Source organism: Scylla paramamosain, chromosome 13 (assembly GCF_035594125.1).
Source record: "Scylla paramamosain isolate STU-SP2022 chromosome 13, ASM3559412v1, whole genome shotgun sequence".
Taxonomy (NCBI): domain Eukaryota; kingdom Metazoa; phylum Arthropoda; class Malacostraca; order Decapoda; family Portunidae; genus Scylla; species Scylla paramamosain.
In genome coordinates, this window is record NC_087163.1 from 20,554,585 (window position 1) to 20,570,593 (window position 16,009).

The window sequence follows — 16,009 nt, forward strand, 5'->3', positions numbered from 1 at the left end:
ATATAACAATTAACAACATTTAAGCAATACATGCAGTCTATTTAAGCATCTACAAGACGGAAAGGCAAAAAAAAGAAAAGATTTTGCAATTTCAAACCTGTACAATGTGTGGAGGAGACTGTGGAAGAAGAAAATTGTCTCAGTGGTTAGTGATTGAGGAAAGATATGGCAAAGAGCAGTTAATAAATCACATCCTAGTCTATGTACAAATTCCCTAAATTAATGATATTGCTCTACATAATATTGAGGACAAAAAAAAAAATATCAAACAATTATACCTCCCATTTGTCACACCCGCAGTTACTCTTAGCCTTAATTAACTTGTCCATAAAACAATTTCTACTCGATGTATTGTCATTAATTGCACTGGTTTCCGTGACATCACAGCCTGAGGGACAACTGCGGGATTACCTTGCCTCTGATGACGTGGGAATCTATTTATAACATTGCATTTTGAAGGCTGCTGTTACTCCCACTGCCGCACGCGTAGGCGAGAGGAAGGAACGTTATTACTGGCCTCCGCTGCTCATTATATCGGAGAGAGAGAGAGAGAGAGAGAGAGAGAGAGAGAGAGAGAGAGAGAGAGAGAGAGAGAGAGAGAGAGAGAGAGAGAGAGAGAGAGAGAGAGAGAGACTTATTAGCAGCATCAAGTGACATGGCAAGGGCGGCCGGAACAATACGGACGTTGACGGCAAGACAAAGTGAGAGAGAGAGAGAGAGAGAGAGAGAGAGAGAGAGAGAGAGAGAGAGAGAGAGAGAGAGAGAGAGAGAGAGAGAGAGAGAAATGGGGGGGATAGCATTTTATAGCCTGGTTCCATTGTGGTGATGATGGTGGTGGCCGTGACATAACACCCACGTTTTTCACTTTATTCAATTAGCGTGCACTGGTGTCACACTCCCCTAACCAGGCCAGCCTCCATACACGCGTGAACACCACCACCAGGAGTCTCCCCCGCCTTTAGTCCCTAACCTTCCCCAACTTAATGGTCTTTCGTGGCGCGGTTGTGGGTTAAGCCAGGCCTTGTTTGATTAGGTTAGGATCTGACCTTCCCTCCTTTTCCTGGAACCTTCTGACTCTTTTATCCTTTCCCCGCCACCGTCATTCTTTGTCAACATTTAGAGCTCTGTGAAAAATAATTCCCATGGACACACATAGAAGGGAATTGGAGGTTACAGAAAAGACAATAATTGGATGATAGTTTCTCGCTAAGCTATTGAACTATGAGAATGAGAGGTTAAGGAAAATAGAAGAATAGGAGGTTCATTTCTCTCTAACCTGCCGAGCTGTGAGAATAGGAGGATACAGAAAAGAAAATGGTAGGTTCATTTCTCTAAGCTACTAAACTGCGAGATTAAAATGTTACAGAAAAGGAAAGGATAAGAGTTTAATTTATCTCTAAGTTACGGAACTATTTAAAAAGGCAAGTACAGAAGTGCTTAAAAATAAATGCTGGTAATTATGAGAAAGAAAAAAATTACCTACCATTTCAAGAGTAAATGGGCCGGCTAATTATTCTTTATGGCGCCCTGTGTGAAACTGAATTAAGCGAGGTTTTTTTTTTTTCTCGTCGTTTCAGAGCAGCGTAGGCGACAGCGTGGGCAGCGGTGTGGGAAGTCCCGTGGGGGGCGAGGCGCAGGGCCACCTCTCCTTTGGGCTGCAGTACGTCGTCACAAGTCCTGAGGCGGCCACGGGGAAGCTGATTATCACTGTCCTGGTGAGTAAGGGAACCAGACACACACACACACACACACACACTCACACTCACACACTCACACACACTCACACACACACACACACACACACACACACACACACACACACACACACACACACTCACACACGTTTTGCTTTCTCGTTTTCTTTTCATTTCCATATTTTCAGCGTATCTGCTTATCTTCGTAGTCTCTCTCTCTCTCTCTCTCTCTCTCTCTCTCTCTCTCTCTCTCTCTCTCTCTCTCTCTCTCTCTCTCTCTCTCTCTCTCTCTCTCTCCATTATTCATCGCTGTTTATTCAATTTTTCTTCCTGTTCTCCTTTACATCTTTCTATTGTTTGTTTTTCAAGTCATTTGTCTCCTTTTGTTTGTGCTCCCTTGCTTATCCTCCATCTTTTTCTCTCTCACTTTCTCTCTTTTTCTCTCGCTTTTGTGTTATCTTCTGCGTTTATATATTTTTCTCTTTTTATTTATTTTTTTCTCTTTTCTCATTCCCGTTTCATCGTGACCTCACTTTCCCTCGAAATTCTCTCCACATTCCTTAATCTGTACCCACATAGTTCTCTCTCTCTCTCTCTCTCTCTCTCTCTCTCTCTCTCTCTCTCTCTCTCTCTCTCTCTCTCTCTCTCTCTCTCTCTCTCTTCGTCTCCTAATCTTCTTTTTCCCACCAGGCAACTTACAAACAACCATTTTTCCACAATATTTCTCTAGTTTCCCACCATTTCTCTCCTCTTTTTCCCTCTCACTTATCTCGAAGGAACCTTATTTTCCACTTCTTTTACGCTTCTACAACTTTTTTTCTTCCACGTTTCTATACCTTTTCAGTCACTTTTTCAATATTTCCAGCTTTGTCATTTTTCCAACCTCACACCAGGCCATATTTCCTCTCTCGCTACACTATTTGTCTTATTTCTTTTTTTTTGTCGCCACTCCATCAGTTTTCAGTCACCTTTTTCAATATTTTTAGTTTTGTCACGTTTCCAACCTCGCACCAACCAAATTTCCTCTCCCGTTACTCTGTTTGTCTAATGTGAAACTGTGACAAACTTTTATAACTTTTTGGGGGTCATTTTTTTAGTCAATTAAATTAATATGGAACTCTAGCCACAAAGAATTCCAGTTTGTGTGCATTGCTATGTTGCATATTGACAATAAAGTTATACATATCTATCTGTTTATCGACCGATCTATCTATCTATCTATCTATCTATTTATCTGTCTGTCTGTTGCCTATCCATCCATCCATCTATCTATCTATCTATCTATCTATTTATCTAACTATCTATCTATCTATATCTATCTCTATCTATCTATCTATCTGTCTATACATCCATCTGTCCATCCATCTTTCTGTCTATCTATGTGTATCTCTTTGTCATCCCCTGCAGGAGGCGAAGAGTCTGGCGGGGCGGGAGTACCTGGGCAACACGTGTGACCCCTACGTGAAGGTGGTGGTGTGGCGAGAGAGGAGGTCGCTGCGCAAGAAGAAATCACCGCCACTCCATGTGTTTCGAACCCGCACGGTGAGACACACGCAGGACCCTGTGTACCACCAGTCCTTCGTGATGGAGGTGACCAAGGCTGACCTGAAGGTGCGTGGGGATTTGAGTTTTTGCTGTTGTGTTTGTGTTTTGTGGTTTTCTGTTTCTTTGATGTTTATGCGTATGTTTGTTGTGTCTTGGTTTGACTTTTCTCCTTCTTTTGTTGATGATGATTATGTTTTTTTGTTTTTTTCTCTCTATAATTGTAGCTTTCTTTGTCTTTTAATTTCTTTTCGTGTCTTCCAAATTTATCTTAATTTTTCATTGTATATATTTTCGTTTAGTTTTCCTGTTTTATCTCTTTTCCTTCTTCTGCACTCTTTTCTTTACGTTTCTTTCGTATCTTCTGTTTTCATTCATTCTTTCCTGTTTCATTTTGTTCTTTTCCTCACCTGCCTAGCTTTCATCCTCCTCCTTTCTACCTGTTTTTTTTTTCTTGCCTCATCTCTTCTTTCATATCTTTATTTTCTTTTTCTCTGTTCCATTGTCTTCTTTTCCCACCTGTCTTCCTTCCACCTCCTTCATTTCATCCTCCGCCTTTGTTCTGGTGTATCTTTCCTTTCCTTTTGTTTATTTTATTTTTATTTTTCTGTTTCATTATCTTTCCTCTCCCTTCTACCTTTCACCCTTTCAGTCTATTCTCCACTTCCATTTATTTTCTCTACTTTTCTATTTCATTTTATTTGTTCCTCATCTATCTACCTCCCATCCCTTTATCACTATCAATCGTCCACCTTTGTCTTGCTTCCTCTTCTTTCATATCTTTATTTTATTTTCCTTTCATTTCCATCATCTCTTTTCCTCACCTGCCTTCCTTTCCATCCCTATTTCCCTGTTTATCCACCTTGGTTTTTCTTTCTCTCCTTTCATATGTTCTATTTTCTTTCCTTCTCTCCTAACTCATTTTTTTTTACCTCAACTCTTAATCTTTTTTTTTAGTTGCTATTTTTTTCAGTTTATTTCCATTCTCAAACTCTTCATTATTTTCATCTTTTATAACGTTTTATTCCTTTCTTTCCTTTACTATTTTATTTTTTTCCCGTTTTCTCAACTGTTTACCTTCCATCTCTTTCTCTCTCTCTCTCTATCCTCCACGTTTATCCTGGTTTACGTATCTCTCATTTTCTCCTGTTTCGCTTGGTCTCCCTTATGTTCCCTGCTCCGCCTCTGCTCCAGTAAAACCAGAATTCTCGCCACCTGCTGCCTCTGTAAACTGGGATCCATTAACACCTTCACTCTGATTCGGCTCAAATTAGCAGGAATTAGCCTCGCTTGCACCTGGTTCCCTCAAGCTGATACCTGGCTTGCCTGCGTCCTACCTGTGCTTGTAAAGGTATTGGACGGCCTGTGTTCTCTCTCTCTCTCTCTCTCTCTCTCTCTCTCTCTCTCTCTCTCTCTCTCTCTCTCTCTCTCTCTGCTGTCAGCTTGTTTTTTTTTTTTTTAATTGCTTTGAAGGACAGTGATTTGATTGGTTTTGTTTGTTTGTTTTGTTTTGTTTGTTTTAATTGGTGAGTTGATAGTACTGTGTGTGTGTGTGTGTGTGTGTGTGTGTGTGTGTGTGTGTGTGTGTGTGTGTGTGTGTGTGTGCGCGCGCGCCAAATGTGTAATTATTTTGCGCAGATATGTGTGTGTGTGTGTGTGTGTGTGTGTGTGTGTGTGTGTGTGTGTGTGCGCCAAATGTGTAATTATTTTGCGCAGATGTGTGTGTGTTTAGTCATAGTGTGTGTGTGTGTGTGTGTGTGTGTGTGTGTGTGTGTGTGTGTGTGTGTGTGTGTGTGTGTGTGTGTGTGTGTGTGTGTGTGTGTGTGTGTGTGTGTGTGCTCACGTTTTCTAGGTTACTGTTAACTATGAATACACTCCATACTACTACTACTACTACTACTACTACTACTACTACTACTACTACTACTACTACTATTATATAATACTACTATTATATAATACTACTATTATATCACACACACACACACACACACACACACACACACACACACACACACACACACACACACACACACACAGTCACCACCACACCATACCATACTTTCACTGCCGATCATGAACAATTTTACACAGTTATTCAGTGTTAAACTCCATATCTATTTACAGCAGAAATATATGTTTGTCATGAATAGAAAAATAAGCAGAAGTTAAAAAGAGATTGGAAATGTATGCATGGTTGATCTGATAGGATTATATGATAGAGAGAGAGAGAGAGAGAGAGAGAGAGAGAGAGAGAGAGAGAGAGAGAGAGAGAGAGAGAGAGAGAGAGAGATCATCACCCTCATAAGCTTCCTGTACAAGACAATATACTTTTTTTTTTTTTTTGGCCCCTCATCTCCTCTTGCCTCCTTTCTTTTTCTCGTTTCTTTTCTTTTCTTTTCTTCATTCTCTTTCCTCTCCTGTCACTATAACTTTCTTTTCTTCGTCTTTTTTTCTCTTTCTTTCGTCATCTTCTGTCCATCACCTTCCACTATCTCCCTCATTTTTTCCTCTCTCCCTTCATATCTCATTTTCTCCTTTTCGTTCTTTTTTTCCATTTATTTCTCCTTTTTTTCCTTTCCTCCTTTTCTCATAATTTTCTCCCTCTTTCTTTTCCCTCTTCAGAATTTTCTCCTCTTTCCTTCTTTTTCCTCATTTTTGCTCCTCTTTTCCTTCTTTTCTTAATTTTCTTCTTGTTTCATCTTTTTTTCATTTCCTCCTTTCTCCTCCCCTTCTCTTCTTTCATTTCCTCTCCTCCATTCCAGTATCTCCTCTTCATTGACTTTCTCATTCAGTCTTTGTCTCCTTCTTCTCCCCTCTTCATTCTCTCCATTCCTTAATATCTGTCCTTCCTGTCTTTCTGTTCTCTTTTTCTTCTTCATTCATCCTCTCGTCTGCTCTTATCTCTTCCCACTCCTCTCTCCTCGTTTATCTCGTCTCCTCCCTTATTCTCTTCCGCTCTTTCCTTCCCTCTTACCTTACATCACCTCAGGTTTTTTATTTATTATTTCTCCGTTTTCTTTTCATTCGTTTTCTTCCAGCTCGTCTTCTTCATCGTGTGCTTTTTTTTTTTTTATTTATTTGTTATTTTTTATCTTTCTTATTCTGCTGTCACTTTTCCTTCTGCTTCTGATTTTGCTCCTCCTCCTCCTCCTTCTCCTCCTCCTCCTCCTCCTCCTCCTCCTCCTCCTCCTCCTCCTCCTCCTCCTCCTCCTCCTCCTCCTCCTCCTCCTCCTCTTCCAGGCCTTGACCTCCTCTATCTTTTTCACCTGTCTTCCAATGCCCCGAAGAGAGAAAAATACGAGTTATAATAAAAAGAATGATCTCTCTCTCTCTCTCTCTCTCTCTCTCTCTCTCTCTCTCTCTCTCTCTCTCTCTCTCTCTCTCTCTCTCTCTCTCTCTCTCTCTCTCTCTCTCTCTCTCTCTCTCTCTCTCTCTCTCTCTCTCTCTCTCTCTCTCTCTCTCTCTCTCTCTCTCTCTTGAATGTTTTACGGGAGGTCACTGCACTGCCTCCATTCAGTAAAAAATACACGGGGACTGTGATAGAAAAACAAATGGTGTGCATAGTGAATAGACGAGAGAGAGAGAGAGAGAGAGAGAGAGAGAGAGAGAGAGAGAGAGAGAGAGAGAGAGAGAGAGAGAGAGAGAGAGAGAGAGAGAGAGAGAGAGAGAGAGAGAGAGAGAGAGAGAGAGAGAGAGAAAGTGTTACGTGTGGATATGCAGTAAGCTTAATTTTACAGATGATCGGAGTTACCTTGATCCCTGCCATATAGACTTTTAACCTGCATCACCTCACTTGTTTCCCTCCTCCTCCTCCTCCTCCTCCTCCTTCTGCTAAGTGCTTCTCATTATCTCTCCGTCACATGATCCTTTCCGTCTTCCACCTCCTCATTTTCTCTCGCTTCCTCGTCTTCGTCTTCCACCTCGTCGTCCTCGCCCTCTTTTTCCTTTCCGCATTCCTATCAGGTCCTTCACTCAGGTCTTTCATCTCCTCCTCCTCCTCCTCCTCCTCCTCCTCCTCCTCCTCCTCCTCCTCCTCCTCCTCGTAATCCCTTTCATCACCACCCTTACAGACTCCCTCATAACCACCCTATATTCCTCTCACGATCATCACACGCCTTATTAACCTCCTCCTACGCTCCCGCCAGGAGTTAGTGGTGAAGCTGGTGGCGATGGACTCAGATAAGTGGGCAAGTCCAACTACTGTCGGGGAAGTGACGCAGCCGCTACGAGACATCAAGAACCTCGCCTCACTTGATCAGCGGACCACCCTCAACTATTTCCTCGCGCCGCCCAAACTGGTGAGTCCGTTTTCTGTGTTGTGGGAATCGGAGACTAGAGAGGCGAGGCTGAGGTGTTTTGGAATGTCAAGGGGAGAAAGACGAGGAGTGTGTAGAGAGGAGGATGCTGGAAATGGATCTACCCGGCAGGAGACACAGAAAACGTAGATGTGTGGATGCAGTTATACAAGACGTGCGGGTGATGGGTGTGACTGAGGAAGGCACAGAAGACCTGGCACCGTATTCTGCAACATTGCGCAGCACCTCCACTACATTCGAAAGCCTCTTGTTGAAATGACACGGGTTTTTAAGGATGTTTTTTGCGCTTCTAATGAAAGATTTACATTTCTGCATTATTCATAGTAGAAACACTCTTGAAGACCCGACTAATAATCTCTGTTGCCTTTGAAAACAGTCGTGGTTTCAGAATACGGGTCTTGGTGCGTTGGAAAAAGGCTAATCTGTTGTGGCGACGTCTAAGGGAGGTGCTCGAAGAAGGAGTAGGAGGAGGAGAAGCCTTCCACTGTGCTATCCTCCCTCTAGTGTACTGAGACATCGTAGAAAGAAATTAATGACTTGTCACTTTGAAATTCTATGTATTATATCTAACTTTGCGTTTTTTTTGGGTAATGTTCCTTGCTCAGATTTGTTGTATTATGGTCTAGTTTTTTTTTTTTTCATTTACTTTACTTTCCTTCTCTTCTCTTGTTTCCTTTTGATGTCCTTTGGGATTTACTAGCGTTTATTTTTTCCCTGCCTTTTTTAATGGTGACCCGTCCCTGCGTAGAGATGTTATGTGATGTTTATTTTTCTTATTTACTGTCATTAGCGTCTCTTCACCTGTTTCCTCTCTCTCTCTCTCTCTCTCTCTCTCTCTCTCTCTCTCTCTCTCTCTCTCTCTCTCTCTCTCTCTCTCTCTCTCTCTCTCTCTCTCTCTCTCTCTCTCAGTCCCGGATGCTTTCAGGAGTGGAGTATCAGATTACCTTAGGAACTAAATTTAATCTTGTTGACTTTATCTCTTACTCGCTTCCAGTTTTTTTTTTTTTTTCCTTTACCAAATTACACATTTTTTTTTTTCTTTTTTTCTACCTGTTGACATGGCACTGTATTTTTGCTTCGACATTGCCCTGTGTATTTGTTTATTTATTATTATCCTTTGTTTTGAAATCACACCTTTCACGTTCTGTTGCTTTGATGTTATACAATTTTTTTCACGTTAGTATTTGATATTACTCCTTTTTTGTATTTTTTTTTATTATACAATATAGTTTTTTTTTTATTTATTTTCGTAGTGCGTAGTCTTGTTTTCATTGATTTCAACGTTTATTTTAATACCACGCAGTATTTTTTTTTCTTTTACAATTAAAACCCTTTCCTCTTTTTATCGTTTATTTTCACTGTTGTAGTCTTTTTTTTTCTTCTTACATTGATTTCAACTTTGCACTTATATTTCTACTTTAGCATCACACACTATTTTTTTCTTCATTACCCTTTTTTCATATTTTCATAGTTGTATTTTTCTTACATTGATTTCGACTTTACACTTCCACTTCTACATTTACTTTAGCACCACACAATATTTCTTTTTTTTCAACTATAACCCATTACTCTTTTTTCTTTCAATATTTAATTTCGTAGTATGTATCTTTTTCTTCTCATTTCCTTATTTTTTTTACATTGATTTCGACTTTACATTTACATATCCACATTTACCTTAGCACCACACAGTATTTTTCCGCCTGTAACCCATTTTCTTTCAGGTGTGTTCTCGGGTGTACCAGTTAAATCACAGTTCTTTACCTTCGATTTTACCTGATTCTCCCTCCTTCTGCGTCCTTCAGGAGCTTGGCGAGGTGCTCTTTGGCCTCAGCTACCTGCCCACTGCTCAGCGCCTCTCCGTCTCTGTCATTAAGGCGCAGAACCTCAAGTATAGCAACGTGGTGGACGACCTTAGTGACTTTTGTAAGTACTGCGTCGTCTGGAGGTGGCGATGGTGGTGGAGGCATTGATCTTAACGGGATTCTATTTTGGGACTGTTCCTTTACTACGTGTGTGTGCGTGTGTGTGTGTGTGTGTGTGTGTGTGTGTGTGTGTGTGTGTGTGTGTGTGTGTGTGTGTGTGTGTGTGTAAGGGAAGTCACGCTTCTTTATTTAGATTCCTTGGTTTTTTTATTCCTTTTTTTTCCTCGTGTTTATTTCTATTTTTGTCTTCGCGTTCGTCTTTTTTTTAACATTTTCGTATTTTTAGTTCTTCTTTTATCTATGTATGTACACTTTTTTTTTATTTAGGGCATGTTTTATTTTTGCTATCATTTGCATTTCTATTTTCATTTTATAGTTTTGTGTGTGTGTTTTTTTTTTTATTTACGAATGTTCTCCTTTCATTATATTTACGATAGACCGAACCAGTGACATTTTTTTTTTTTGTCGACTTAATACGAACAATATACCTAAGCAGATAAGCTTAACCAAACATGACAAGGGAAAGAAGGACTAGAAAGGAAGGAGGAACGAAAAAGAATATAAATGTATAGATCTTTTATTGTTTGACTTCATAACAACAAAATTATTAGACAGTTACGCAAGACTGAAGAGAAAATGGGAGGAGTGGGAACAAAGAAAATGAGAAATGTGTTCATCTTTCACTGCTTCTTCGATTTAACAACAAAATTATCTGATGGACACTTATGTTACGTGATACTAAACAAAAATTAGTGGTGTAAAAATAGAAAGAGAAAAACCATTTATATATCCATTGTTTATACCGCTATATGACGCAAGGCTCAGGGGAAATTAAAGTAAGATGGAAAACGTAAAGTAAAAAAGAAAGAAAAAGAAAGTTAGATGGAAAAATATCAAGGAAAGCTATTTATCATTCATTCGTTAGACGTCATTCTAACGCAAAGTTCAAAGTTCAAGGGAAACAAAACCACGAACGAAAACGTAAAAAAAAAAAGAAAGAAAGAAAGAAAAAGAAAGAAAGAAAAAAATAGGGGGAAAATTAAAAGAGAAAACTATTGAGCATTCATTGTTTATACGTCTATCTTACGCAAGCCTCGAGGGAAACAAAGCCAAAGAGGAAGACATATAAAAAAAAAAGAAAGCAAACTAAATGTAAAAATGAAAAGATAATGCTATTTATCATTATTTATTCTGCTGCAGTCTTACGCAAAGATCAAGAGAAACTAAACCAAGAAGGAAAAAAAGTAAAAAAAAAAAAAAAGAAAAAAGAAAAAGGAAAAAAATAAATAAAACTAAGAATTACAAAGATAAAATAAAAAAAAACTATATATCATTCACTGTTTGGCTGAAGGGAAACGAAGCCAAGAAGGGAAAAAAAAAAAAAAAATGAAATCTCAGTAGGAATTCATGCCTCGTCTTTGAAACTCTCCATAACTCCCTCGACTTGGCTCGCGTTCCTCACCCGTGCTAATCTTCCCCAGCTGTTGTATTTTACTGGATAACTTCTGATGGGGGGAGGAGCAGAAGCGAGAGGGTGCGGGGGCAGGAGTGACTGAGGTGGAGGGAGTTATGTGTGGACGTGGGTGGTGAAGCGGTTAAGGTCTAAGGGTTAAGGGGTTAAGGCAAGGGTGGTTTAATGTGCCGTGGTTCAGAGAGATGCATTCCGAGACTCTGGTGTTAAGTTTGAAGTTTAGCTTGTATGTTGTGGTGGGGGGATGAGAGCAGGGGAGATTTCTTTGTTCCTTGCGAGAGAGAGAGAGAGAGAGAGAGAGAGAGAGAGAGAGAGAGAGAGAGAGAGAGAGAGAATCAGGTCAACATCTGCGTCATTATTAAGGTTCCTGTTGTTTTAAACCGCAACATCTAACTTTTACTCTCACCTCCCTCCCCTCCCTTCCTCTTGACTTCCTCACTTCCTGTCTTCCTCCCTTGCACTTAACCTTCCTTTCCCCTTGTACCCTCCCCTCTTCCTGCCCCCCTTTCGTGCACCTCTTCCTTATCTTCCTGTGACCTTGTTGTGGCGTATTAACCCAATCAATCAATCACTCAACCCATCAATTCTCCTTCCCAGGCCCATACATCCGCGTGCTCCTCATCAGCGGCACGGGGCGAGTACTGAAGAAGAAGAAGACGACGTGGAGGTCAGCCTCAGCTTCCCCCATCTGGAATGAGACGCTCATCTTTGACTTGGCTCAGAACCAGGTGGGTGATAGAGAGAGAGAGAGAGAGAGAGAGAGAGAGAGAGAGAGAGAGAGAGAGAGAGAGAGAGAGAGAGAGAGAGAGAGAGAGACCATTAACCTTAACCATCAACAGTCTTACATAACGTTTCTTGGCAAAGACTCAACTTTCGAGTCCACCCACCACTTCCACTCACCTGTTTTTTACGACTCCCCCTCCACGGACAGACTAATTAATCCACCTTTACCTCTCTCCCGTGACAGGTGGAGCACGTCACCTTCCTCTTGGTCCTCTGCACACGTCCTCAGCAGCTTATGTCAACCTCAACCCCGGGCGACCCTTCACTTCAGTCCTCAGAAACAGTCCCGCATGAATATCTCACGCCTCTAGCGCCCCTTGACCCCTCCGCCTCCCCCATCCTCGACCACCCGAAGAAGCAGGATCGCTACCTCGGCAAACTAGCATTAGGATGCCACGTGAAGAGCGAGGAGCAGCGGCAGCACTGGTTAGCCGTCATAGGGTCTCCGAGGAAGGTTGTCTCCCAGTGGCACGCTCTCAAGTAGATAGCTGAAGGAGGCGCTGAGGGTGAGGGAGGAACTGTAGGTTGTTTGTGTCAATATATACAATGCTGTAGAAGGGTTTGGTGAAGGGCATTTTAAAGGGATTGGATTGGCTGTCAGTGAGTTGAGTTGAGTGCTGTTGATGTGTGTGCGTGTGTGTGTGTGTGTGTGTGTGTGTGAAAAGAACGTCCAGTCACTATAAAATGTGGTGTTTGGGATGTGTTTGGAAGTCTTGGTGGTGATGGTGGTGCAGGTTCCAGTCCCACCTCCCATCCCTCGCCAGAAGCACATCCCACATCCTCCCATGACTCGAAGATTACTTAATGACCCTTCACAGACGACGCTTTGTGAACTGAGCGGACCGGAACTCTGCAGTAATTAAAGCAGAGTAGCCTGTAAGGGGGAAAATCCTTTGGTAATCTATGGCAGGTTGGTTCTCCCTTGAATCCTTCCCTTCCCTTCTCTTTCCGTCCCTTTCCGCCCCTTCTTCCTCTCATCTCTTTCCACTCCCCCTTCATTATCATCCCTCACCTCCCTGTGTGTTTTAGTTTAGTGTACGTAGACTGTATATAGTCATCAGTTATTATTTTTGTGATCTATTCATGATTATTATTCGTGATATTATTTCTACTGTTTGTGATTTAGTTGGGTATGTTTTAATGTGTGTGTGTGTATGTGTGCGTGTGTGTGTGTGGGTGGATGAGAGAGAGTTACTAGCTTTGAGAAAGACGTGGGTGTCGTAGAATTTATAATAAGAAAAGATACACATGTCGGGTTAAAGGTCATTGGTGATTCTTGATTAAATGTCATTACAACACACACACACACACACACACACAGACACACACACACATACACACACACACGTAAGAACTGTCGTGCATCGTGTGTATATTTTAATGTGACACAATATTACTCTCATCTATAAATATTCGAAAGTTCATGTCATCATTACGTGTAGGTAGTATAAGGTGTAGGATCTGCGTGTGTTGTAGCATTGGATTCCTTTGTAAGCATTCCAATCGCCTCACTGTCTTTTATCATGGAGGATCAATAAGAGGATTTAGGTTGCTCGAGCGGGTCTGGCACCCAAACATGTGGAATCAAATCCTGTTTACGTTTTCTTTGTTACGTACGACAGAAAAATCCATCCATCCATTATTATTATTATTATTATTATTATTATTATTATTATTATTATTATTATTATTTATGGCGATGAGATAGTCATGTATATATCACGTGATTTTGTGTGTCGTCGCTTTCCGCATCGCTTGGTAGGAAAACAATAACACTATCGAACAATCGTCAAGGGAAACTAGTACTCATCTTCACTGGTTTCCCCACGTAAGTGCTAAGATGTGTGTTCCTGGCGCTTCATATACATACAATTATACATATATACTTGTTTCCCTACGGTTATCTGCAGCTACGTCAGTTTCATTACCTGGGCAGACGTAGGGAGGTCGCTGCGTCGCTGTTTTGTGCGTGAGGGCGTGGTAGGCGAGCAGCGCTGGCCGAGGGCTCTCCTTGTATGACTTCTGTGATAGTTCGATGGTTTTCAATTGGTTCTGCAGAAATGAAATGGCATGATGGGCGGCGTTCTGTGTTACTCGTGGTGGAAGAAGTAAGGTTTTCAGCGCAGTCTTGTTCTGCGTTCGTGATATGGTAGTAATAGATAAAGTTTCTGGTTGTAGAAGAAGCGAAGAATCTTGGAATCAACGCTTGTTTCCCTTCTACTATCCGTGTTTTCAAACGCTTCTGCTTCTTATCTCGACTACTTTCAATAGGCTCTAGTGGGAGTTGTCAGGGTTTTCGAGGATGTTTCGTGATTCTAGTGATGATGATAAGAATCTGTACCAGTATTGGAAAGAAAAGACATAAGAACTCCAATAATCTATGTAGCCTTAGAAAAGAGATCTCATGAGGACGAAGCGTTTCAGAATGTGGATCCTTTTTTTCACGATTTGGTAATTTATACGTGAACCAGTTTTGGTGTACAGTGCTGCTCCTCGCGGCGGAAGAAGAGGAATCAGGATTGGAGGTTTGTGAGAGCCTCTTAAGATGAACTTTACGCATTTTGTGGCAAGACATGTAGTTGTACCTTCACTTTTCTTTCCTGGCCAGCCGCCGCTACTCTCACCTCACTGCGCCCTCTGGTGACTCTGATAACCTTGAGTCGTGCATAGCGGGTGAATCTTGCATGAGGAGGGGACGCACTGGGTATGATTACGTTAGGGATTAAAGGAGGAGGAAGGGAAGGAGTCTTTAATCGGAGGAATGAATGGGTGGGCCTGTCTATGGTGCTGTAGTTAAGAGGTAATAAGCAAAGATCTAATAGAGGGCCTTTTCTGTATCTAATCGGCAACACTAATCTGCCTTTATGAATACGAGTTATTGACTTGTGTGTGTGTGCGTGTGTGTGTGTGTGTGTGTTGTCGGATCTGTGCAGGTGGTTAGGGCGTGCCTCTCTGCCTCCCTCCCTCCCCTTCATCAGTTATCCGAGCGGGGCAGGCTACCGTGACACCATGCAGGCCGCGCCCCTCCCTGGGTGTGGCCTGCGCGATGTCACACGGCACGCAGGCTACATTTTGTTTCTAAAGTTATTATTTAAGCCACGAATCGTTACTCTCTCTCTCTCTCTCTCTCTCTCTCTCTCTCTCTCTCTCTCTCTCTCTCTCTCTCTCTCTCTCCGAAAGAATAATCTCGTTTTCCGGCCATGTTCTTTCTCTCATTGACTTTTTTTCAGTGTAATAAACGTTGAGTCACTGTGTACTGCGTATGTTTTGCTACAGAGGGCAGTGGGTGCATCGGGATGTGGTGGTGGTGGTGTCTGCGTGTCCGGGCGATGCGCACCTCGTTTGGGAGTGCAGGGGTGCGCCCGTGTATGGTTGTATGGTCGGACTGTGGGTCTTTCATTACTATGTAGTTTTCTTGTTATATGTTACGTCTGGGAAAGGCTACACACACACACACATACACACACACACACACACACACACACACACACACACACACACACATACTAGTGTGGGAAAAGGCATTTAATAATCCTAAGTATAGTCGTAGTCACGTCTCGTACAGTAACCTTCTGCTGTCGCTTCTACTGTGTTTGGTGCTTTTTCTTCAGTCGTAAGTCCTCTGATCTATTGCCAACTTCCTCGCTAAACCTGACGAACTGGTGGATTCTTAGATCAGTGGACGTAGTACTGAAGGAAAGCGGTAAGGACAGTGGAAGTTGAGTTAATGAGATGAAAAAAAAAAAAGACAGAAGGGGAAGTGAGTACCGTGCGTTACTTGATTTCTGACCTTGACTGTATCTTACCGTTACGTACATAGTTACATACATACATACATACATACATACAGACCAAGCCGTTCAGTCAACCCCGTGCAACACAAACGTCCAAAGATGTGTAGGTTTGGTGTGTTCGTTCGCTGTCGTCACCGTCACCGTCACGTGGTGGGTGTGCACGTAAGGGGAGCACAAATCTTTATTATTATCCGTGGGTATGTGATTTCACTCGTGTTTATGTATAGAGAGGAAAGATATACAACATATACATATACCTGTTGATGATGAAATACATGTATAGAACAACTTACTTGGGTTTGGTTCTCCCATTAAGAGTTTTGTTAAAAGTTCCAATAAATGTTTCCTCCATCACCAGTCCTGATCATCGTGTCATGTGTGATATTAACTGCTGACATGAAATAGAGCTGTAAGAAAATTAGCAATGAGGAAAATAAACCAGTTTATAATTAAATCAAAACACTCATAAGTATGGTAGTTGAAA

General features: G+C 41.6%; 1 protein-coding gene across 1 annotated transcript in view; it reads left to right on the forward strand.

Annotated features, from left to right (window-relative positions):
- Positions 1–15,815, forward strand: part of LOC135106481 (synaptotagmin-1-like) — a 52,127-nt gene extending 36,312 nt beyond the window's left edge. The window contains exons 6-11 of the mRNA XM_064015516.1: positions 1,578–1,715; positions 3,102–3,305; positions 7,385–7,537; positions 9,358–9,478; positions 11,546–11,676; positions 11,916–15,815. Of these exons, the coding sequence (XP_063871586.1) occupies positions 1,578–1,715; positions 3,102–3,305; positions 7,385–7,537; positions 9,358–9,478; positions 11,546–11,676; positions 11,916–12,215 (1,047 nt within the window). The 3' untranslated portion in view covers positions 12,216–15,815. The remainder of the gene's footprint in view (positions 1–1,577; positions 1,716–3,101; positions 3,306–7,384; positions 7,538–9,357; positions 9,479–11,545; positions 11,677–11,915) is intronic.
- Positions 15,816–16,009: the final 194 nt, after the last annotated feature.